Source organism: Tiliqua scincoides, chromosome 1 (genome assembly GCF_035046505.1).
Source record: "Tiliqua scincoides isolate rTilSci1 chromosome 1, rTilSci1.hap2, whole genome shotgun sequence".
NCBI lineage: Eukaryota > Metazoa > Chordata > Lepidosauria > Squamata > Scincidae > Tiliqua > Tiliqua scincoides.
In genome coordinates, this window is record NC_089821.1 from 72,690,093 (window position 1) to 72,714,889 (window position 24,797).

The window sequence follows — 24,797 nt, forward strand, 5'->3', positions numbered from 1 at the left end:
CTCAACATGCTTGCAACCCCTTTGTAGTGTCTCTGACCCTACAAGATTCAGATCTTTGAATCTTCTCTCCATTTATGATCCCCTTTGACTTACTTTCCATTATTCCTTCTTCCTCAGGCCTATGGATTTAATTTGGTGTGAACTTTGAGATGCTCCCTTTATAGTCCTAAGACCTGTTGATTCTAGCTTAAGAGAGCTCCCTTGATCATTCTACTGTACCTATAGCAAATTAATGTGAATTCTTCGCATTTCTCATGTACCCATAAAGATACCATGTGTTGAAAGAATGATTTGAATTATCTCTGACGTTGGGAAAAGTCACTTTTGTGCAAGTTCCTAAAACTGATTACTGTGAGGTCTTACTTCTATTAACTTTATGAATCATCATAGTACCCGTTGATGGGAAAGTACTTTGACCTCTTCTGTGTGTAATGGATAAATAATACAATGTAAACGAACACTTACTCAATGTGAAGGCTGGGGATTGACAATCACACTTTGGATGCGTCCATTTGCTCTAAAACCTTCTCATTACATTACATGATGGAAATGTCTCTTGCTCTTTGGACCCTGATTCCTTTTTCGGACACTTAGTCACAGAAAACAAGGAAGACTGCCCCAGTTTGGTGTTTTTGGGGCATAACTAATAAAATCTGAGTTGAAGAAGGACTGGTTGCTTTTCTTTAAGGCTTCTGTTATGTGCTGCTTCTTTAAGAGGTCTGCCCATAAGAACATAAGAACAGCCCCACTGGATCAGGCCATAGGCCCATCTAGTCCAGCTTCCTGTATCTCACAGCGGCCCACCAAATGCCCCAGGGAACACACCAGATAACAAGAGACCTCATCCTGGTGCCCTCCCTTGCATCTGGCATTCTGACATAACCCATTTCTAAAATCAGGAGGTTGCGCATACACATCATGGCTTGTACCCCATAATGGATTTTTCCTCCAGAAACTTGTCCAATCCCCTTTTAAAGGCGTCTAGGCTAGACGTCAGCACCACATCCTGTGGCAAGGAGTTCCACAGACCAACCACACGCTGAGTAAAGAAATATTTTCTTTTGTCTGTCCTAACCCTCCCAACTCTCAATTTTAGTGGATGTCCCCTGGTTCTGGTATTATGTGAGAGTGTAAAGAGCATCTCCCTATCCACTCTGTCCATCCCCTGCATAATTCTGTATGTCTCAATCATGTCCCCACTCAGGCGTCTCTTTTCTAGGCTGAAGAGGCCCAAACGCCGTAGCCTTTCCTCATAAGGAAGGTGCCCCAGCCCTGAAATCATCTTAGTCGCTCTCTTTTGCACCTTTTCCATTTCCACTATGTCTTTTTTGAGATGCGGCGACCAGAACTGGACACAATGCTCCAGGTGTGGCCTTACCATAAATTTGTACAATGGCATTATAATACTAGCCGTTTTGTTCTCAATACCCTTCCTAATGATCCCAAGCATAGAATTGGCCTTCTTCACTGCCGCCGCACATTGGGTCGACACTTTCATCGACCTGTCCACCACCACCCCAAGATCTCTCTCCTGATCTGTCACAGACAGCTCAGAACCCATCAGCCTATATCTAAAGTTTTGATTTTTTGCCCCAATGTGCATGACTTTACACTTACTGACATTGAAGCGCATCTGCCATTTTGCTGCCCATTCTGCCAGTCTGGAGAGATCCTTCTGGAGCTCCTCACAATCACTTCTGGTCTTTACCACTCGGAAAAGTTTGGTGTCATCTGCAAACTAGCCACCTCACTGCTCAACCCTGTCTCCAGGTCATTTATGAAGAGGTTGGAAAGCACCAGTCCCAGGACAGATCCTTGGGGCACACCGCTTTTCACCTCTCTCCATTGTGAAAATTGCCCATTGACACCCACTCTCTGCTTCCTGGCCTCCAACCAGTTCTCAATCCATGAGAGGACCTGTCCTCTAATTCCCTGACTGTGGAGTTTTTTCAGTAGCCTTTGGTGAGCCTTTGCCCAGAAGGTCATGTGAGTGAAGTAGAAGAATTGGTTTCACTTTGCTGCAGAATGTTGTGTGAATTGTAGGGTGTGTGTGATCTCTGCAGGGACCTGAAAAGCCTTAGGCATAGAAGAGCTAGCAACTAGAGACAATTTTCGATGTTTTGCTTGTGTTTCATTCACCCATCTAAGTTCTTTTGCACAGAATTTTTCCCACGAATTGTTAGCAATAAACAGTTGTTTAGAAGAAGTCTGCTGTGTTTTTCAGTTCTCATACATCCTGTAGGTTCTGTGGCTGAAATGTCAAGGTGTCATTATTCAAAAAGACTGCTGGCTGTCTGTGTGGTCAATTGGAAGCTGTAAGGCAGGGGTGCTCACACTTTTTTGGCTCGAGAGCTACTTTGAAACCCAGCAAGGCCCGGAGATCTACCAGAGTTTTTTTTTACAATGTTTGCGCCATCATAACATATAACATTTATGTGTACAATGTATGTTGGTGTACCTTGAGCCCCACTGAGTATAACAGGACTTACTCCTGAGTAGACATGCCTAGGATTAGGCTGTGAGGCTGCAATCCTAACCACACTTACCTGGGAGTAAGCCCCATTGAGTACAATGGACCTTACTCCCGGCGTTTCCTCCCAGAGGCACCTGAAGGGGGGGTCGGCACTCCGCGATCTACTCATTTTGCCTCGCGATCTACCGGTAGATCACGATCCACCTATTGAGCACCCCTGCTGTAAGGCTTACAGCTTACCGGCTCTGAATTATCTGATTCTAGTCAATTTGCAGTAGCTGACCCAAAATGTACTTGCCTTATTTGCTCTGCTCCCACCTCCAGTTTTAAACAATTGAAAATGTTTTACTGTGTTAGGCTGTAGGCACAGAGGAATTGGAAACATCCAATTCTACCTAGGTCTGTTGCCTTCACTAAGCCTCCCTGCAAGCTGATGCATTTTATTTTTTTAAGAGATTTATACCTCGCCTTTCCAGCCCACTTAAGGACCCCCAAGGTGGCTTACAAAAATATTTTGATACAATAAGAACAGTGCTAAAAACATTAAAACAATTAAAACCACCAAAACAATAAAACACAATTGGATAACAGATTAAAAAATGTTTCATAAAAAGTGCTAGCCACCCAATGTCAGCATTTAAAAGCTTCCCTAAATAAAAAGGTCTCAAGACCCCACCGAAAGGACTCCAAAGAGGGAGGGAATTCCAGAGGGAGGGAATTCCATAGACAGAGTGCCACTACCAAGGAGGGACTATTTCTTGCCACCATCCCCCTCATGGCGGCAGTTAGAAAGGCCCCCTCTGATGACCTGAGAGGATGGGGTAGGATTATATGGAAGGAGGCAGCTCGGGCTTTAGAAGTCAAAACTAGCACTTTGAATTCAGCCTGGAAACGAACCAGAAGCCAGTGTAGTCACTGAAGCAACAGCCTGACAGTCGAACTCGCGAGCCCCAGCAACCACACGGGCAGCTGCGTCTCCACTAGTTGCAGTTCATCTATTGCAGTTGCAGTTCAACTATTTCATCATCTTCATCTGCCACCTTGAAAATATGTATAAAAACGTTTTCTTTTCCACGAATCAATTCCCTCAGACATTTCAGGCCTCTCCTCGCTGCATTTTCAGCTTTTATTAAGAAAAAGGGCAAGAGCTCTCTTTATTCTCTGGAGCTACAAGGAGAAGCATGCAGGCAATGCACTATCTCGCTGTTCATAAAACATACACTTCCACCCCTGCCTCACTTTGCTTCCAGAGCCTTGGCCAGCTGCCACATCCCTTGTGTTGAAAGCACAAGGGTAATGCTTCCATCCCACTCTGCATTAAAAACTCAGATTACACTGAAGAGTAGCTCTGCTGGATCAGACCAAAGGTCTGTCTAGTCAAGCATTCTGTTTCTATCAATGGCCAGCCGGATGTCTTTGGAAAACCCACAAACAGGGTTTTGCAGGCAGTAGCTCCCAGCAGCTTGTACTTGATAGCATGCTTCCTCTGAATCTGACAGGTACTTGGTGCATATATATGAATTTAATGAATTAAAGTTAACAGTATTAGACTACTATATTCATAGTTGTAGGATTTCGATGTTTTGCATTAACATGTGCTAACCTCCGAGTCTATCCATAGATCTCCCATCTTGAAATTTGTGGCTTTTAGCCTGGTTACATGTGTAATAAATAGGCTTCTCTCATACATAGACCAGTGGTTCTCAAATTTTTAGCATTCTAAAAAGCATTTAGATCCTTTTTAGAATGACAATCTGTCCAGGACCCATCAGAAGTCATGGCCAGGAGTGACATCAGGCAAGTTAAAATAAATAATTATAAATGGAGAAAAAAACTAATAATCAAGGGGAAGCCAGCCCTGTTCCACCAAGTGAATTTTCTCTGTAACTTGCTTGCAATAACACCCCCCCACACACAGAAATTTTTCAGTAAGATTTTCAGCCCTACCCAGTTCCCAGTCCAATTTAAGTTCTTATATTTAAACCATATCACTGTCAAGACCCACCTAGCTTTTCATCTTAACAGCTCAAGCCTCTGTTTTATTCTTTTTATTTGGGGGGGGGGGCTGCCTTCTGGAGCATTTGTTGAGCTCCACTTTCATCAGATTGGGACTATTCTGGTGGCCTTGCATTCCTCTTTGGGACCATTCTTGACCACAGGCCAAGGCGTGTTTGCTTACTCATGAGTTAAATGCGAACATGTAGCTTAGTTTTGCTTTCCATAGGACTCAATGCATTTATCAGTTTGGAGGGAGGGACTTCCTTCTTGGGTGTTTTGGGGGGGGGGCTGCGTTCATAGGATTGGGACCATTCTGGTGTCTTTGGATTCCTCTCAGCCTGCCCTTTCCTAAGGCAAGTTCACCTGCTTTTTAGTAAATACACAAGATGGCTCAGTTTCTCTTTCCATAAAGCTCCATGCATTTGCATTCTCAACTATCAGCTTATCGGCTAAAGCTAACCGACCCACCAAGTGCGTTGTGACCCACAGTTTGGGAAACCCTGACATAAACTCTTGAGCTGTGAAATGACAAGAACAGTTAGTAAAATTTAGGTTTCTGAATAGGTTTGACCTAGATATCGCCACGAAGTTGCATTTCATTGGCCTTCTAGAATAACCGTAGAGCTGTTCTTTTTAAGCATGTCTTCAGGTGACAGAATTGACACATGCTTACGTGAAATGTAAAACCCATTTGCCTAAGCTTTCCTCAGTATTTCTGGTTCTCACCCACTTGGTGCTTTTCCCCACTCTCATTCAGAACACAGGGTGGGGACTAGAACTTCTCTCCATCTTCTAGAAAGCACAGGGAGTTAGGAGAGAAGATCTGCTGCCTTTAGCCCTGTGCTGTTCTTCCAGCACCATGCAATAGCACCTGTTCTTTTTCTCCTTCCTTTAAGTCAGGGGTGTCCAAACCTTTTGGCAGGAGGGCCACATCATCTCTCTGACACTATGTTGGAGGCAGGAAAAAAAGAATTAATTTTCATTTCAAATTTGAATAAATTTACATAAATGTATATAAATGACTATATTAGAGATGAAACTTGTATGAATTAATGAAGGTTTTGCAATAGCTCAGGGCCTCTAAAAGGCCTTGCACAAAACAAGGCTAGCCTTTCCTTTGCTGCTGTTGCTACAACACAGACATGAAACAGCAAGCAGTGGGGGGAGCCTTCCTCCCACAGCTTATGCAAGAGGTCATAAGAACAGCCCCACTGGATCAGGCCACAGGCTCATCTAGTCCAGCTTCCTGTATCTCACAGTGGCCCACCAAATGCCCCAGGGAGCACCCAAGACAGCAAGAGACCTGCATCCTGGTGCCTCCCTTGCATCTGGTATTCTGACATAGCCCATTTCTAAAATCAGGAGGTTGCACATACACATCATGGCTTGTAACCCGTAATGGATTTTTCCTCAAACAGTCACACAGTCAAAAAGGTCAGTCACCCTCATGCTGAGAACAGTTGTGTCGGGCCAGCAAGGGATCCAGCAAGCCTCCAGGGCCAGGGGCCAGGGGCTCATTGGAGGTTGGAGGCTCCCTACAGGCCGGATTGGGAGTCCCCAAGGGCTGCAAGTGGCCCCCAGGCCAGGGGCACCCCTACTTTAAGTCCTTGTCTACACGGACTTCAGCATAGAGTGGGCTGTTCTGCTTCAAACTGCAGGTGGTATGTGACACTTTTGGATACTCCTCCGCATAAAAACTCACCGCAAGTCTAGCAACCACAGTGTACAAGGGAGTTTTCTAGCTTTCTGTATAGCAGATTTGTGCTATTTAAAAATAAACAATAAAAAATTAAAGGAAGCATTCAATAAAAGTGATCCCCTGCCCCCGTGGACTTAAGTGGCACATAAGTCTCTTCCACTTTGCTCTGCTGCATGTCCCATGTCCGAGACTGAGAAAGAGAAACTGGACTCATGAGCAATCTCTGAAGTATTACTATGGCAACTGTGCACAGTCTCAGGGAAAGTAAGCAAGAGTCACTGGAACTGTTCAACTGAGCAAACAGTGGGGTTGACGGAACTTGCAGCTGAGGGGATAGCAGTGAAGAAAGAGAAGTCAGTATAGCAGGCAGCTCTACTACATTGGTAAGTGTGCTAGCGGGGCTCATGTTTTCTTTTCCTTTTTGTTGTCCCCTTCTTTCTTCCAGAGATAGAAGAACCAACAGAGAAGGCAGCTGGCATGCTGTGTTTGGAACAAGAGGTCCTTTTAGGACCAAGCTCTGTTCTGGGTGACAGCATGTGGGAATCTCCACCCTCTGGGTGAGGGTGTGTGGCATGGAGCCTTCAGAATGGAGGGATTCCGCAACGGGAGCATGCCTAGCAATTGCTCCTACATTTCCAAGAAGGTCAAAGGGAAGGGGGAAAAAACCTGCACCCTCACACTCCCTTCTCTACCTAGTGTGGGAGCTCTGCCACTTGGGCTGTTTCCCCCTTTCTGCAAGGGGAAGGTGACTCTCAGGTGAATCCTCTTGCAAGAAGGGTGCTCTTACTTTGTTGCCTGGTTTCAGCTCTTACTCATCCACAGTGGATGAAGATTTGCAAGTGTGTGCTACAAAGTTTGGATTTTCTATACCCGAAGAGTTTTGTTGTGGTGAAGCTGAAGAACTTGTACTCTGGAGAGAAGGCAGAAAATCTGTAACACACTTTGAGTTACAAGTCACGGGACATGGACATAAAGTAGTGTGTCCAGCCCAGTACTAAGCTATAGAACATCCAAATATCTTTACTCTGTGCTTTTGCCATGACCTACACAATCCAGCTAAGAGGATCACTTGACTTGGGGCAAGGGAGTGGGGGTAGCAATTATTTCTCCTTGTTACTTTTCCTTCTGTGACTGAGGTTTGTTGATTAAACCTAAACTCCTTTACCTGGGGGAAAGGGCTCCTTGGACTTGGTAAGACTTCTGAGCAAACATGCTTCAGAATACACTATAAGCCAATGGGGGGGGGGAGTTCTACCCATGAATGTAAAGCTTTCCCATTCTTGAGTGAGATATCCAGCTGTAATCCTGCATGTGGGAACTAAAGGCTTTTTTATCCTGGGAGGAGAGAGGTCCTACTCCAGCTACTGTCCTTGAGCTAAAGGCAGTGAGATTGCTCTGTTGGCAGCGCTAGTACTAGACTCTTATCCTCTCTTTGGAACGCTTGCCATGCCTCTGTTCAATCAGGCTATTTTCCTCTATGGCTTCTTTTTGGTTCCTCCTGCTGGCTGTTTGTGGAACAGCGTTTCTAGCCATATACAAATAGGGTGCAAAGGACGTGCACTTGTGCAAAGATCTGGTTGTACTCAGGATGCTGGATATTTGGGCAGGGGCAATAATATCATTTTACTTCTTTGTTCTTCTAGGTGCTGTGAGCCTTGCTGAAACATGTCGCATCCCACTGCTCCCCCAGGCTATGATGACCGAAACCCACTCTATCCTCCACCATCCGGCGGATACCCTGGAGTTTATCCCCAGCCTCCACCATATGGTAGTGGGTATCCCCAGCCTGGAGGTTATGGTCAACCAGGGGGGTATCCTCAGCCAGTCCCTCCGATGCCTACCGTCCCAATGAACTTTGGTAAACTGAGTTTTTTCCCCCTGCTTGATAGGATACTTTCTGGGATTGCAAAGGGAGCTTATAGTCATTTTAAAGAGAATTAAAAGGACCAGATGCTATCACAAGAAGCTTAAAAGAACAGGGATGCTGTAAGGCAGATAGAAAGCTTGCCTGAAAAAGGCATGTCTTGAAATTTAAAATGCTTTCTAGAAATGCAAGTCTCTGTTCTGCAGAACAGGAAGGGGCAGGGCGACCAGGCATCCTCTTTTTCCAGGACATCTCTCTATTTTAGGTTTGTGTACTGGAAAAGAACCCTAAATGTTCTTTTCCCTGTGAGCGGCCCCTGCAGGCAGTGCATAGCCTTCTTGTAACTGATAAATTATATTACTAAATTATATGTAATATAGTTTTAAATTTAAGAAGTAATCTAGTGTTTAACCGCATGAAATCAATATACAAGTGTTTTCAGCATTTATTTTGTCATGCCCTACATTTTGCGGTGCCTTGTCCTCTTTTGCGGTTATGGTATCTGGTCACCCTGGGTAGGGGGGATGTACTGGTTGAGCATATTTCCAGTGACTGATCTAGATTGTGGTTGGAGCAATTAAGTGGAAGATTGACTGGAGAGGGAAGAGGATCCTAGGTAGATTAGATTCTGGTCTAGTTCACCTTTAACAGGAAGTCATTATTCTGTGCATAACAGGTATGAACTTTGTGTTCTCACGCTCCCTTCTTTGGCTGCAATTACAATCAGCCATTTGTGATTTGTAACAATTTCCCATTGTATCCAAATATGGGAAACTATGGTTTTTACAGACATAGTTAACTAACCAGGATATCATAATTTCCCATACTTGGACAAAATGGGGGGAAAGCTGTCTGTTACAAACTGTGCTGAATCATCCACCTGTGCATGAAGGAGGCAGAGGAGGAGAAGTACTTATTGTGACAAGCTGCACAGCATTAGCAGAAATTTTTTTGAAAAAAAAAGGAAATTGGTTTTAGTGGCAACCAGTCACTAATATCTTGGTACTGAGGCATAATTTAATCTGGTTGATCAACATGAGTAAGTATAAAAAGAGTGGATTCAGTGGAAGACACTAGGAGCAGACAAAAACCAGGGCTTGGTAGCAGGAGGTAGGGTTGGGAAAAGGTTAGGGAAATCATCAGTAACTTGGCTAAATTTTTTTTCTCGGTAGCTTCTAAGTGATGGGAAGATTCTGAAAGAAATTCTCTCCATCCTATCTCAGGCCAGGCCATCTCCTCTAGTTATTGTATTGCTAGGTGGAGACAGCTACTACTATAGCATAAGTGCCATGGGGAGCAACAACATTGTGTCTTCTCTTACCAGTTGACAGCTATGACAGTGGCGGTACAGAAGGTGGTGGGAATTTCCATGTAGCAGACTGGGATGACAAAAAAGTTCGGCACACGTTCATTCGCAAGGTAACTTTGGGGAATCGGTGCTGTGTGGTTTGTCTTGTGAGAGTTGCTTCTCTGGATGATTTTCCTTGCAGAAATTGGGCTGCTAGCTTATGTAATAGCACCATACACTGATGTCAAAGGAAGAGATCTTGCAGTGAGTGGTCTTTGGTGCCTTTGCAGTGGTGCAGGAGGAGGGCTCCCCTCTCCCATGGAAAGGAATGAGCTTTGCTTGCCGGGAGAAAAAATGCCATCTACACTTGTTGGAGTCAGATGCCCACAGGGGAGTAAAAATTAATAATGGGAATATAGTAATGATAGTGGACTGAGGTCCCAATCCTATCCAGCTTTTCAGTGCGGGTGCAGCTGCAATGCAGCCCCGAGGCAAGGGGAAAACATTCCCTTCCCTTGTGGAGGCCTCCATAACTACCCTCCCACCACAGGGTGCAGTGCACATCCCATTGGCATGACTATACCAGGGCTGGAAAGTTGGATAGGATTTGGCCCTGTGTCATGATAGTGGCTCTGAGTTAGACCACTAATTAATCTAGCTCAGTATTGTCTACAGCAGTGGACTTCAACCTTTTTTGTGCCACAACACCCAGAAGTAAGTATGAGAGTGGGACCCACTGCCAATCCTTCCCCCTCCCTAATCAGCCCACCCCGCCTGCCTAATTTCCTCCTATGTCCTCACAACAACCCTGCAATGTAGCAGCCTAAGCAGAGCTGGCTTTGCCTTGTGTCAAGACAATGAGAAGAGGCTGTGCAGGATTATATCAAGAGTTCAGTTTCAATAAGGCAGCGCCATTATTGGATCCAAGCCCTCTCTTGTACAGGCTTTGAAAGGTTGTACTGACCCCCCCCCCCGCGCAAATAAGCCTTTGTGACCCCATTGGGTTCATGATGCACAGGTTGAAAAACACTAGTCTGTGCTGAGTGGCAGTGGCTCTCCAGCATTTCAGAGGAGGGACACTTTTTTCCCAACTCTATGTGGTAACACCAGGGATTGAACCTGAGACCTTCTGCAAATGTAATTGCTCTGCTCTTGAGCTGTGATCTCATCCAGGCTCCAAAGGTACAAACAAATATCAACAAATAATGCTGCAGTATTAGCTAGTTTGTTGACATTCCCCTCCTGCTGTGCCCATACTGTTTTCAGTGGCACAGAGCTACAGGAAAGGGCAGTTCTATGCAGAGTGCCCACACCCTAATGCCTAGCAGTTCTGTATTAGGCATCTGTTGCTCTTTCAACTGAAAATCTTGGGGCACCAGTTTCACTCTGCATTTTTGGGGAATGAGAGCAGAAAGCAAGCTCTGGACCCCAGCCAGGCAGAGGGTTCTGTAATGTAATTGAATGGATGTTTCAGAGTTTGGAAGCATTGCCCATTCGCTTCTGTGATGCTGGTGTTCACTTTCAAATGTTCTGCAGTCCAGAATATAGTAGCTACTCTCTCATTGCAAGACAGGAGAAGGGTTGTCATGCTCTCTAGTCAGCAATATGTGTGAGCAACTGTGTTCTATAGCAGTGGCCCCCAAACTGGACACTGCTGTGCACCGGGAATTCCTTCCCTGGCGCAACCAGTGCTTAGTGTTCCGGAGCGTTCCCAGGACTTCATGTTCCCAGATCGGGATGTCATGACACTCTGGCAAGTTGCGTTTATGGTGCAGTGCCCCGTGGGTATTGTGCCTGGATTTCCAGGTAGATGTGAATGCCAGAAGCATCACATTATCCCAATTTGGGGACATGAAGTCCTAGTGCTCTGAACACTAAGCACCAGTCATAGGTGGGAAGGATTCAATCAAACCCTGGATCTGGCCCCTGGGCTGGAATTTGGCCAGGACTGTTTTCAAGGAATCCTTGCAGAAAATGGTCCTGTTGGGTGGGCCCTGGGAACATAGCTTGGGATATGGCCATCATGACCTCTAATCCAGTCCTGATATTTGGGTGGCTGTGCAAACGCCCATTGATAAACAGACTCACAGGTCTACTGTGCCTTGATTTTCAGGTCTACAGTATTATCTCGGTGCAGTTGCTTCTGACTGTGGGCATCATTGCAATCTTCACTTTTGTGTAAGTATTTCTTGTGGCATTTAAAGACCAGTTCTGTTTCCACTATAGAGGGATGTCTGTCAAATTATGGTGCTAATGTTGCATTTTCCTTTATTAACATAGAAAAAAGTAATAGTTCTCTTCAGCTTCCACCAGTGGTATTGACTACTCTGAAGTTAGCATGGTTATTACAGTACTACTGTTGCAATTCAACTGGTGGTAATTCAGTTCTATGAAGTGTTAATGCAGCTGCTGGTGGTAAGGAAATAGAACCAATAGTGTTTGGGTTACCTTGATCATAAAAGCTTTCTTTCCCTCCCCTGTGACAGTTAAGTGTGTCTGCTAATATAACCTGTCATCCTTCACCATGGAAGGAGTTAGTCTTGGCTAACACCAGTCTTGGCTGGAGTTAGTACAAACAGTGGATAGAAACACTGTTGTTTACACATGCAATCTTTTAAAAAGATTGTATGCCCTCATTTCATGCACATTCTAACCTGCAACTGGAACAAGTCCTCCAACTGTACTGGCTGATGCCTGTATTAGATTGATGCCTGTATAAAGGCGTATTCATTACATGGGAATGATATTTTGCAGAATCGGGAGAAAACAGAATCAGAATGTGAGAGAATTATCACGAAATCGGCCTCCTGCATGGAGACATGTGATAAACAAAATGCTTTTAGGATGATGTTAATTGCATTTTTATTATGTTGGTTGCCTTGGGTCCTTTCTGTAAAAGGGAACGGCAGCATTCTAACATAGTAAATAAAAGTAATGCAGCTTTCTCATTTGTAATCTGCAGTTGAATAACTGCAGGTAATAGCTGCACCATGAGGCAACTGATGCTTTGTACAGCTGGGTTTGAGTTCAAGCTGCTAAAGGCTTTAGGCTTGTGTCATGAGGAAATAACGCCAGTATATAACTCCATTCGCGACATTTAGTCACGTGAAGGGTGTGTACAAATGCACATTAATTGTGTGGTGGTGTGGAAGCACAGTCATCACATTCTAATCAGTTTCCTCTGCAGGGTTGGGTTCAGGGCAAACAGTTCTGCAGGCTTGTAGGAAAAGGTGGCTGTGTATTATACGGATTGGCCAGCCTCTGTGATATCATGAATCTACCTCCACCCTGTCTGCTTTTGGTACTTTAAAATAGTGTTAATTTTTAACAGTGTTAATTATTTGACTATTTAAATATGCAAATGGCCCTAGAAAATAGGGCCATTTGAAGAAAGGCAGGTAGTTCAGCTACGGCATGTAGGAAAGAACAAGACTAGGAATTGAATTAGCACTGGAATTTCTGGCGCATACATATATGGTGAAGTCGGGAGGAAGCCAGGCTTACCCAGTGGAGTTGAAATTCCTGTTTCAACTATACATTAGTATGCAGCCCAGTGGTGTCGCTACGGGAGTGCGGGGGGTGCGGGCCGCACTGGGTTACACGCAGGGGGGTGACGTGCACTGGGTGGATGATGCACTAAAAACGCAGTTTTAGGAGCAACCCCATCATGCTATATACTGTTGGATGTGGAATTTCCAGCGGAATGCAATGAAGAAAACCAGAGTGAAATAGCTCCTTTCCTTCAAACGTTATGGCCAAAAAACTGGAAACCAAAAAATGCATGGAGCCCTATGGAAAGTGAAACCAAGCCGTATTGTGCATTTACTCATGAGTAGGTGAACTTGTCTTAGTGCGTCGGAAAGGGCAGGCTGAGAGGAATCCAACAACACCAGAAAGGTCCCTATCCAATGAATGCAGCCCCCAAAGAACACCCAAGAAGGAAGTCCCTCCCTCCCAGCTACGAGTGTATTGAGCCCTATGGAAAGTGAAACTAATAATAATAATAACAACAACTCCGTATTTATATACTGCCTTTCTGTTCATCGGATTACTCCTCTGACTTTATTCAAGGCAGTTTACATAGGCAGGCGTTTCTAAATCCCTCAAGGGGATTTTTACAATCATAAACGGTTCTCTTTCAAGAACCACTCAATATTTCAGATGGATCTTCCGGTCTGATCTCACTTCTGGCCTCCAGTGCCTCCCACGCAGGCTGACAAGCAGCTCCCTCATCTCTCACATGGAGGGCAGCCAAGACGCTTCTTCACCCACCCGAAGAGCAGATGGAATAACTCGGCTTGGCTTGTCAGCTGCTTCAAGGTCTCGCTGTTCAGGGAGCTGCCGGTGTTCTCAAATTGGCGACCTTCTGATGTAATCTTAGGACTAATGAAGGCTCTGCCCTCTAGACCAGACCTCCTGCCCCAAACTAAGCCACAAAGCCGCATTTACTCGTTAGTGGGTAGACTTGCCTTAGTCCATCGGAAAAGGCAGGCTGAGAGGAATCCAACAACGTCAGAATGGTCCTGATCCAATGAACGCAGCCCCCCAAAAACACCTGAGAGGGAGGTCCCTCCCTCCCAGCTGCTTGAAATAAAAGAACTTTAAATGGGCTCTGGGTAGGGCTAAAAATCTCACTGATTCTTTTCGGGGCGGGGTGTTATTGCAGGCAGGCTACAGAGAAAATTCACTTGGTGGAACAGGACTGGCTCCCCCTTATTTAATTTCTTTTATTTTAATTTAATTATTTATAATTATTTATTTTAATTTGCTTGATGATGCCACTTCTAGCCATGACATAACTTCCAATGGGTCCTGGACAGATTGTCATTCTAAAAAGTGCGTCCTGGTGCTGAAAGTTTGAGAACTGCTGTAATAAGGTGTTAGTAAGTTGACACTGGTGTGTGTGTGTGTGTGTGTGTGTGTGTGTTAGAGAGACTCTACAAGTTTTCAAAATCACTAAATCAGAGTTTGGAGGAATAATACCATCATGTTTTATATCAATCAATGCATAATTTCATGCAGAATACAATGAAACAAACCACATTGAAATATCTGTGTTTTTTCAAAAGGTACAGCCAAAAAACTAGTAGGGGCGGGGCGATGGTACATCACCACGCCCACCACCTGGGGTATTGCCTTGCTCACTGCATGGGGTGATGTGCAGGCCTCCCACACCGGGTGACGTGAATCCTAGTGACGATACTGATACAGCCAAATAATCTGATCATAGTTATCACTAGGGCAGTTGTCCATTTTTAAAAATCTTGATTTATATGTTTTAATCGGCTGATGAAATCTGCACATGGGCACAACAATAATACTGAAAAAGACCATCCTCTTTGCATTCTTAAGTGACGCATGTATGCGTATCTTCTATGATTGAAGAGGCTTTCCCTGCTGTAGAACAGAAAGAGGGAATACTTAGTAATTGCCACCTTCAGTATTTTTTAAGTACTTGGACTAAAAATGTGCTCATCCCATTAACTGAAGCAGTAAATTTTAAAATGTACTTTCTTAGTTTTAACAATATATGTGTAATCTAACTGATTGAATCCACTAAGTTGTAGTTCCATTTATCACAGTTGGTATGTTGGTAACTCTGTGTTGAAGCTGCCAGTGGTTTTAGTTAACTCACTGATGGTGGTTGCTCTGACAAAGTGCAAGGAGGGAATTTCTTGCTGTATAATCATAGCTTCTTTCTTCCATCTTCTATAAATGGCTTCAGATGGGAGTGATGGGCATCTTCCTAATCTCTCTCCTGTTTTCAACAGACTGGAGGTGATGTACATTGCCACCTCTGCCTTAACTTGCAGAGCATCTCTCCCCCATCTCAACAAACCCCCCCCCCCCACTTTCCACTGCATTGCTTTAACGGGGAAGACAGAGTGAGAATAGTGCACTGGAAGTCCTTGTCTATGTGGTATTGGGGGAGAGGTATTGATACATGTAAGGCTTCTGTTGAGTATTCTATCTCTAGGGCAGTTGTGTCCAAAAGTGCGTTATCTTATACATATTCTGAAATTGTTTCCGTAATTGGAATAATTGCTCAACTGTAGAGAACAAGGGATTAAAAGCCTGTAGTGACTTCTATTGAATGAGCTCATGTTGGAAAGCAGAGCTGTATTTTGTTTTTCCTTGTTAGCTAATGTGTAATAGGGTACTTATCTTACATTATCTTCTCTCTCTCTTCCTCTTCCAACAGTGACCCTGTGAGTAATTTTGTGCGGAGGAATGTTGCTGTGTACTATTCATCTTAGTAAGTATCTCCTTTTCTTGATCTGCTTGCAGTGTTGCCAGATTGGGCTGTGGACCCAGTTCTGAACTGGTTGCCCTTCTGGCTGATGATGCAGCATGTGACAGCTATCTCTACATACCTTTTTGTGCTACAACTTGGGCTGTAACCATGCCCTCCAGTGCCTCAGCCCTAGCATTTACCCTATGATGTTCATTTGACCCATGTGGGAAACTTGATCGCTATGAGTCTTGTTTAGCCTTAGCTCCTTGGCAAGGTCAGGCACCTGTGGCACCTATGGATGTCTGAAGGGCTCACCAAGCCATATCCAAGTCCTGAAGCTTGCCCCTAAACCAGTCATGTCATTGCCCTCCTAGAACTGGGAAATCCAGCAAGGAGGGGGGATTAAGAATCATACAAGTGACTCAAACAATGTACTGCTCTTGAAGGGAGGAGCAGGTCTGTTGCCTAGGGGCACCTAGAAAGCTGATGCCCTCACTGCCTGTAATGTCTTGTCACATTCCTATCTCCATGGGTGTGGATGTATTGTAAAAATCATTCCATTGCACTGTTAGGCATTACAGACTTGGGCTGCAATCTTTTATGCACTGTACTCGGGCGGGGGGGGGGAAGCCTCTTGCAATTCACTAGGATTTGGGGGGAAAAAATGCATAGAATTGTGAAGTACCTTCCCTTATGGTTACATGTGTGCCATAGCAGTAGTAGTAATGAAACATAGGTAGAGGTGGGTGTCAGTGATAATAACGAAATAAAAATACATAACACTTTCTGCACTTCTCATTTTTGTGTTTAAAAAAAAAACCCAAAATCTGCAAAAATATCTATTATTTATTATGGAATGGAGGGGTACATTAGTAATGACTGGCTGCAACTACTGACACTATCACCTGTCTAATACACTTTTAAAGTGATATTTTATAATTTTTTGAATAAAAACACATGACCGCTTTCTGCATTTCTAACACTAGAAAACACCAAAATCCATGAAAAAATAAAACCGTTTTGACCCATCTCTGTACGTAAGACTTGTATAGCACTTTCTAACTATACAAAGTGTTTCATATGAGTATTGTCATCCCCATATTGTAGCTGGGGGGCTGAGGCTGTATGAAAGTAGCTTGCCTAAAGCTGCATAGTGCAGTGTTTCCTCAAACTATGGGTCAGGACCCACTTGGTGGGTCATGAGCCCATTTCATTTGGGTCCCCATTCATTTCAATATTTTATTTTTAATATGTTAGACTTGATGTTACTGTGGTATGTAACTGCATTTGGGGAAATGTTACAGACCTGCACTTTTAAAAATGATAGTCAATGGGACTTACTCCTGTAAGTGTGGGTAAGTGTGGGTAGGATTGCAGCCTAGGATGGTTAAAATTTTTCCTGCTTGATGACGTCACTTCTGGTCATGACATCATTTCCGGTAGGTCCTAACAGATTCTCATTCTTAAAAAGTGGGTCCCGGTGCTAAATATATGAGAACCACTGGCCTAGTGAGTTTCTGCCTGGGTGAGATTTGGACTGGGACAGTTCTGATTCACAGCCTGATTTTTAGCCACTAGTCTTAGTAGCAGCAGCACTCTTACTCAATGACAGATTCCTATGTTCTGTGACTGCTATGGTGGATACTGCAGAACCTCTGCAAAGAGCAGGAGGGTGACAGAGAATATTAAAGCTTCACACTTACCTGGAGTTACTCCCACTGAATGTCATGGCACTTCTTTCTGAATAAGCAAGCACAGAATTGGGGTTACGAATTGCCCACAGCCCAAAAGATGCAACAGGGCTAAAGATCACTACTTCTCTACACATGTGCATTCGCATGGGATGGAGATGAAAGCAGAAGCATTGGTAGCCAGGCTCTTCCCTGCACTGCTAAGATGTTATGTAAGTGAAAAAGCAAGAGAATGCAGCTCTTCTGTGGGACAGGGAACAGAGCTAGGAAGTGGTCTATTAAAGTGCCTTGAAGTCTCCTAATAAAGGTCAGGTGGTCCCTTTATAAAGGTTCCTTTATCTATATCACAGCCAAATTATGCACTGTAGGGCCTGGAGTTTGTCATATCCTATATTTTGTGCATCTGAAATCTCAAGACTTTGTCTTCAGAGAGGCATGCTAAGGTCTTCATGGAGATGAAATCCTGCCACAGTTTAAACGTTGTTCTTGTTTATTTTCTCCTGCTAGTGCTGTATTCCTGGTCACTTACCTGGTGCTGGTCTGTTGCGAAGGCCCACGGTGAGTATATGTTGGGTATACTTTTCATCTCCAGAACTGTGGATGAGCCCTGCACAGGGCTCCTCAGCTGGTTCGAAGTGAAAGTAGAGCGATTGCACTCCACTTCCGGGTTTGCGGAAGTGGAGCATGATCGCTCTATTTTCACTTCGAACCAGCCTCGGGAGCCCTGCAGGCGCTTGCACAGGGCTCCCCGCACCCCCAGGACAATGCTGCAGGGACTAGTGAGTGCATCCCAGTCCCTGCAGCCCCCCGAAGTGGCGCGATCCTGGGGATCACGTCACTGCCTCCCCCCTGTCCCCGCCCCTTAAGGGGGCAGAGGCCAGGGCCTTCAGGCTGGGGCATCACAATGCCCCAGTCTGAAAACCTCTGGTATAATGGAAGGATTGGTGGTTTAATGGAGAAGTAAACTCTAAAGAATTCATTTTTTAGCCTGGGAGAGAGCCAACAGAATTACAACCAGCTTCACTATGAAGCAACACAACTACAGTCACTTCAGGTAGCAGCTGGAAGGCACACCATTTTTCTGCTTACAGTTTCAATATTTGTCTTTTTCTTTAAAGCTGCTTTTTTCTGGTTTGGAGTTGAGCGGTATCTGATAGCTTGCTTCAAGTGTAGAATGTCTGAGGCAAGCAGTGGGAGGATTTGCTGTAAGTCTGGACCAAGATGTCATCACTTCTTGAAGTGCAGCTACTTACCTGTATTTTGCCTTTTCCATCTTTTCCAGGAGACGCTTTCCATGGAACCTTATTCTTCTCACTATCTTTGTAAGTCAACATTTCACTGTGGGGCTTGGACTGGGAGCAACAATACATTGCCCACAATACGTTGTGGGGGGGAGACAAGTTTAGGATGGACACCCAGCATGGAGGCTGTGTGTTTTGAGTTGCTAAAACTCTTCTTAAAATGAAAATGGAAGAAAATCACCACCACTCCAAAGGGTCCAAAATCCTACAAGGCCATCTGTTGTGTTTGGGGTCTTGCTGTACTCTCCCACTGCTGCCCAGAGTTATTTTTATGGCAAATCCTCTTGCTCATGTTGAACTAATAATCTCTTTTTTAAAAAAATTAGTGTCCAGTGTAGATCTCAAGGCAATAGGCAATTATGGAGAACACTTTCCCCCCCCCCCCCCCAGGTTCTCCCTGTTCAGTTGTGGAGGGCTTTACTATTAGTGTGACATGGAAACTCTGGACAGTTCAATTAATGTACCTTGATTGCTTTAAGTTTATGCTGTGTGAACGTAGCAGATCAGCTTTCTTTGTGGATCATGTTGTATGGGTTGGCAAAGCATCCTGAAATAAAGCATAATTTAACATGTTGCTTGAGTCCTTAAGCTATGGATTAAAACACATTATATTATAAGATCTAGTTCCATCCTGAGATATTTTTCCCCCTTGCTGTACTAGTTGCATTATTTCCTGTGATTACACAAATAAGACTACAATACAAGGGCAGCTGAAAGAAGGTGTAAGAGACCAAAGCTCCATCAGGTCTACAGACTTGATGCATATTTGCCTGAAGATGGTGAAGAGTTGAAGCTGCTTGCCTAGATGAAGCTGCTTGCCTAGATCTACAGGATATCATAGAGAGCTGATAGTGGACTACATGGATGATTTTCTGTTGTACGTGGATGATTTTCTGTTCTTTTCCATTCCATTCTAGACCCTGGCCATGGGATTCATGACTGGCACCATTGCTAGGTAATATTTGAAAGTGATGACCCCCCCCCTTTAATGTTTGCTTGCTTGCTGTTTAGTAATTAAGCCATTTTGCTTATATGCAATGGGGACCAAATGTGTGCACCTGTGGACCAGGCAGAAACTAGGTTAAGCTTGAGCTTCTGGTTAAAAGTGATATTCTGAATGCCTGCTCCATTGGAAAGTTTTGCTGGGGCTGTATTGAGTAAGAGTCTCTAATCTTAAAAAAAAACTTGAGTGCCCACTAATTACAATGCAACAATAATTAACTAGCACAGATCTGGAAAAAGTATGGCAGACCTGAATTTTATTTGCCAAACCATTTGCCAAACCATTTTCCTTAAATTTCTAACAATATAAGCAGTGCATAATATTCCATGCAATCATTTCTTAATGGAAGAGTCCTTAGCAGGGCACCTGCACTCAGCTACATCCTTAGATCTGTCATGGCTATTCGTTTCACAATCTTAGAAAAACCCAGTGACGCACATTTCTGTTTAGTGGAGAGCTGTGGTGTAAGGACACCACCACAGTCTACAGTGGTTGGGCTACAGTCATGAGCATAATTATTTGGAAGTAAATTCAGATGAAATTCAGTGAGACTTAGTTCTAAATAAATGAATTACAATCAAGGTATTGAATGGGTGGGTGGATTTTTTTTTTTTTTTTTTGGTCTTAATGGCAATTCTGTTCTTTTTGTGATGTACTTGATTTCTTTGTTGTTGTTTTTTGGTCTATAACTTGCCCTGACTTCAGGCCTTAGGTATGCACTTATCTCTCTTGCTGCTCTGCCTTGTTGCTAAATACTTAAATTTTGTTTGCAGCTTCCACAGCACAAAGGCTGTTCTCATTTCCATGATCATCACAGCTATTGTGGCCATAATAGTCACAGTCTTCTGCTTCCAGACAAAGGTGAGGTGTGGTTTCTTCTCGAAAATATTCTACTTTTTACAACAACAACAACAAAAAATCACAAAGCAGTTTACATAGCAAAGTACATGAAAATATGGTTTCTTGTCCCAAATAGGCTCACTTTCCTCTCTCCCTATGATAGAAACAAGGAAGACACTAGCATACAGCCACTGAGAGGGTGCTGTGCTGTGCTGAATAGGGACTGTTGCTGCCTCCCTGCAAAATCTAAGAGAAGCAGCACTCAATAGGTGACGCTTAGCCCATTTAGTAGGGGTAACTTGCCTTGAAACAGCATTAATGTGGCGAACAGACACTTGGACATTACCAGCATGCTCTCTGAAGTGTGCCAGTACCTTGATGGCTCTTTTTATAATCCCTCAAATTTGCTGAGGGAAAGGTGGGCTTTTCATATATTTCAGTGCAACCTCTAGTCACCATCATGTTCCTGCAGAAATTGATATTGAGAGTAGAAATCACTACCCTGGGGGAGAAAAAGCTAGTTTTCATTTCACACATTTCTAGTGCTAATGACTGATTGCAAGCTTTTTATATTTTTTTGATAATTTTACAAACAAAAAAGGAGGGTTGGGGAGAGGGAAGGGAGGCGCAGGCCCTTCTCCTGTAGGAAGAGCCTATACTTACACTATGCCACTTACACTTATCTAAGGGCGCAATCCTAACCCCTTATGACCATGCTTTCCAGCACTGACATAAGAACAATGCAGCTGTGAGGTAAGGGAACAAACATTCCCTTACTTTGAGGAGGCCTCCCTGAGTGCCACCCAACTGCAGGATGCAGCACACATCCCATTGGCACTGCTATGCCAGTGCTGGAAAGTACTGACTTAAGGGGATAGGACTGCATCCTATGTGTATGAAATGGGAAGATCCTTGTGCCGTAGATGGATAGATTGAAAGAGACCTGTGATTCCTTTGATAATGCTAAGATGATACATAGAAGGAAATGGGGGGTTAAAAGTGGCTGTATAGATAAGCTTGAAAGTTCATGGGTGAGTATCTCTAGAAGCTTTGTGAGACCATTGGGTGGAGGGAAAGGTTCAGTTCCATGCATGGTTAGCTCTCTGCCATTCCTCATGATTAGCAGAATTGGCCATAATCTATACAAGTTTCAGAATTTAAGTGCAGAGTTAAACTGCATCAAATTGAAGTCTACACAGGATCACAAAATCCAGTTAGTCCATTTCCTTATCATGGTGGAAGAGTTAATCTAAACTCTGTATTCTCAGAGGGGCTGTACCCCTCCAGGTGAAAATTGAGCAATGATGCTTAGGAGTAGGACTTTCACAATTGAGAAGGATGTGTATCTGGGGAAATAAAAGTTTGTTAGTGATTAACAATGAACGTAATTTTCCAAAAATCATCTTAAAAAACTGATTGACTATGGTACTTTTGTATCTTCAGAATGCACTTTAGATAACAGAATAGTAAAAATGTATATGAAATGGAAGCAGAGTTTCATTGCTTCTCTATATTGTTATTGTATTGCATATTGTAGTTAAAGGAAGAGAACACTGAAGTGCAGGATTCTCCTACGCACCCCCTCTATTTTCCTTTTCCCTTCCTTTCCTATTTGGAAAATAATATATTTTCTTTGCAAATAAGTTTGCATAGTTCTCCATTTCATGCAGTTGGCAGAGCGAAAAGAGATCCTGCAAAGCATATTGAGCTGTTGTGCAAAATGGCCAGCTTGCTTTTTCGCATCTTCCCATACAACATGTTTCTCTCTCTCTCTCCAAAGGTGGATTTCACATCATGTGCCGGCTTGTTCTGTGTTCTGGGCATTGTCGTTATGGTGACAGGCATTATCACAGCTATTGTCCTGGCCTTCAAATATGTAAGCAGCCAATAATCAAAGCATTGACAGGGGGTGGGTTTCAGTGGTACAGTGGCTCCTTTGATATTGACACTTGAGCATCTCCTTATGACTGACCACATTGTGCATGTCATTCAGTCTGGCATATTTATATGCATCCCCTCCTACTATTGTTAAATCAGCCTTCTCACTGTATCTGACAGTGTCTTGAGGCACAACTATAATCTAGAGGTCTTAGATCATCAGCACCCTGCCAACTTTTCCTTCTGAAACATCTAACCTCCCATCTCTTTAAACTGGTCTTGATTCGTTGATTTTCACCTTGAATTGCCACCTACTGCTTATTTGTGCCATGTGAAAGAACCAGACAAATACGTATTCTCCTGGCAAAGGTACAGCTCACAGGTTCTTTTTTCTTGCAGGTGTACTGGCTTCACATGCTGTATGCGGGCATTGGTGCAGTTGCCTTCACCCTGGTTAGTAGAGAGCACTAGGCATATGATTGTTCAAAAAGATTTGCACTTGAGCTGCTCATTTAAATGTATTGATTGTCCTAGCACAAGGACTCAGTTCAGGTAACAGTGCTGTAAAATAGGTGGAAAACCCTACCTGGAGCCATATTTTGTTTTCCTTGTGCAGTGTTGCAAATGATAACCCAGAGGATTTGTCTATGTGATATTTATTGAGTTGAAAGTTTTAACTTGAGATGTATTTAATATCTGCTTAAAAGCAAAGATGAGGGGTTCCAAGGTGGAAAATGAGAGTTCCAGGAGGGTGTGTGTGTGTGGGGGGGGGGGGGGTTGACAGGAAAGATATCTTGCCTGAAAAATATTGAATGGATTTAAGAGTGGTGAGAGACAAGGTGGAACTCAGGAAGTCATAATGGAAATACCTTGGTTCTTTAGACTGAAAACTTTCTTCTTGCCTTAGGAAGGTAGCTGGTTATGCCTGACAACGCCATCATATAGCATTCAGGGAGTTGAGATGGACTTTAGTTTCTAGTGGCCTTATACATGCTATGGGTGTATGTTCAGAAAAGTGTGCCTTTTTCCTCTTGCAGATTACAGTTTTATAATATACAAAGTAGCTCTTGGACACTGGCATACCTGAGGGGGGTTAGTGGGGGAGTGCCCTCAGGTGGCACACTGGGGGATACTGTGGGGGATCCACTCCCACTGTGCTCCCCCCATGGTGCACACTTGGCTGCTGCTTTTTTGTTTTATTTCCAAAAAAAGTGGCAGCTGTAGCTACCCATAGCACCACCCACCTTTTTAGCTTTTTTTAAAGGGATAGAAGCAGGTGGCTGCTTTTTTAAAAAGCAAAGAAATCATGGCTGCAGCTGCCTCTTTTTTTTAAAGGCGAAGAAGGGCGCAGGTCTCAGAGCAGTGCAGAATAGTGGCTGCGAGCTCACCGGCACTCTTGGCACAGTTTGGATTGTGCCACTCTGACAGCCTCTTCCTTCTTCCCTTTTAAAAAAGGGGGGAAGGTCGGATATCAGAGTGGCATGATTATACTGGAATAATTGTGGTGATGTAATGACGTCATCGCAGCTACTTCCTGTTGGGAAGCAGCACAGCCCTGGGACAACAGGGAGGCCAGGACTGCTGATGCTCTCAGAACCAAAGAAAACAATTCTTTGCACACTTACCTGGGAGTACAGCCCTTGAACTCAGTGGGACTTCTGAGAAAATATGTGTGCAGAATTGTACAGTAAATCTCTTGTGTTTGTACACCCAGGAAAGGCAGGAAGATTGCTTTGTTATTGGAAAAGCTCTCAAAACAAGTGACAAACTGCTTCCTTTGTCTTTTTAGTTTCTGGCATATGATACCCAGTTGGTGCTCGGAAATAGAAAACACACCATCAGCCCTGAGGAATACGTCTATGGTGCCCTCAAGATCTACACAGACATAGTCTACATTTTCACCTTTCTCTTGCAGATTGTGGGCAGCAGAGACTAGGAGACTTCTGTTTTGGAACTTTGGGTAATTTTCCCCAGAGTTTCAGGGGAACATATTTTTTTCTGAATTGAATGTGCTGCTTTGCTGTTGCCACCTAGCACATGTATAGCAGTTACTAGGCGATTGTCGTAGTGGATAGAACTACAAATGGGAGGCCTCATGTTGTATACAATGTAGATATTAACTGTAATCTGTAAAATTGCTTTGTTTCTCCATTTCCGTGGGTGAGTCCCATGTTGTCTCTAAAAACGTTGGATACATGAATGCAATTTGTGTTACCATCTTGATGTGATGTATCATCGTCCTTTAGACTTAGTTTTTTTTCCACATACTTATCCAAGAAGTAGATGGCTCTTCCAATTAAAAAAATCCAAAGCTCCAGGGCTCTATCATATAAGTGCAAATAAAATGTATATTTTTGAATAAGATGATCTCCTCAGTCTATGTGATCAAGTAATAGGGATTATACTGTTTTGTCCTGGAACATTAAGACTAAAATTCTGTGTGTCTACTTGGAAGTAAGTTCCACTAAAAACACAAGAGTCCTGCTGGATCATAAGAATTTAAGAAGAGTTCTGCCAGATTAGGCCA

General features: G+C 43.7%; 1 protein-coding gene across 2 annotated transcripts in view; it reads left to right on the forward strand.

The window, feature by feature from the left end:
• The window catches only part of LOC136656392 (protein lifeguard 3-like), a 41,053-nt gene extending 16,421 nt beyond the window's left edge, over window positions 1-24,632 (forward strand). The window contains exons 2-12 of one of the 2 annotated variants that reach the window (XM_066633030.1): window positions 7,814-7,941; window positions 9,359-9,453; window positions 11,436-11,500; window positions 15,525-15,578; window positions 17,756-17,806; window positions 18,531-18,570; window positions 19,467-19,504; window positions 20,326-20,413; window positions 22,173-22,268; window positions 22,670-22,723; window positions 24,060-24,632. In XM_066633030.1, the coding sequence (XP_066489127.1) occupies window positions 7,836-7,941; window positions 9,359-9,453; window positions 11,436-11,500; window positions 15,525-15,578; window positions 17,756-17,806; window positions 18,531-18,570; window positions 19,467-19,504; window positions 20,326-20,413; window positions 22,173-22,268; window positions 22,670-22,723; window positions 24,060-24,206 (834 nt within the window). In that variant the 5' untranslated portion in view covers window positions 7,814-7,835 and the 3' untranslated portion in view covers window positions 24,207-24,632. Of the gene's footprint in view, window positions 1-7,813; window positions 8,029-9,358; window positions 9,454-11,435; window positions 11,501-15,524; window positions 15,579-17,755; window positions 17,807-18,530; window positions 18,571-19,466; window positions 19,505-20,325; window positions 20,414-22,172; window positions 22,269-22,669; window positions 22,724-24,059 lie in introns of both variants that reach the window. The other variant, XM_066633029.1, reaches the window with a different exon arrangement.
• Window positions 24,633-24,797: the final 165 nt, after the last annotated feature.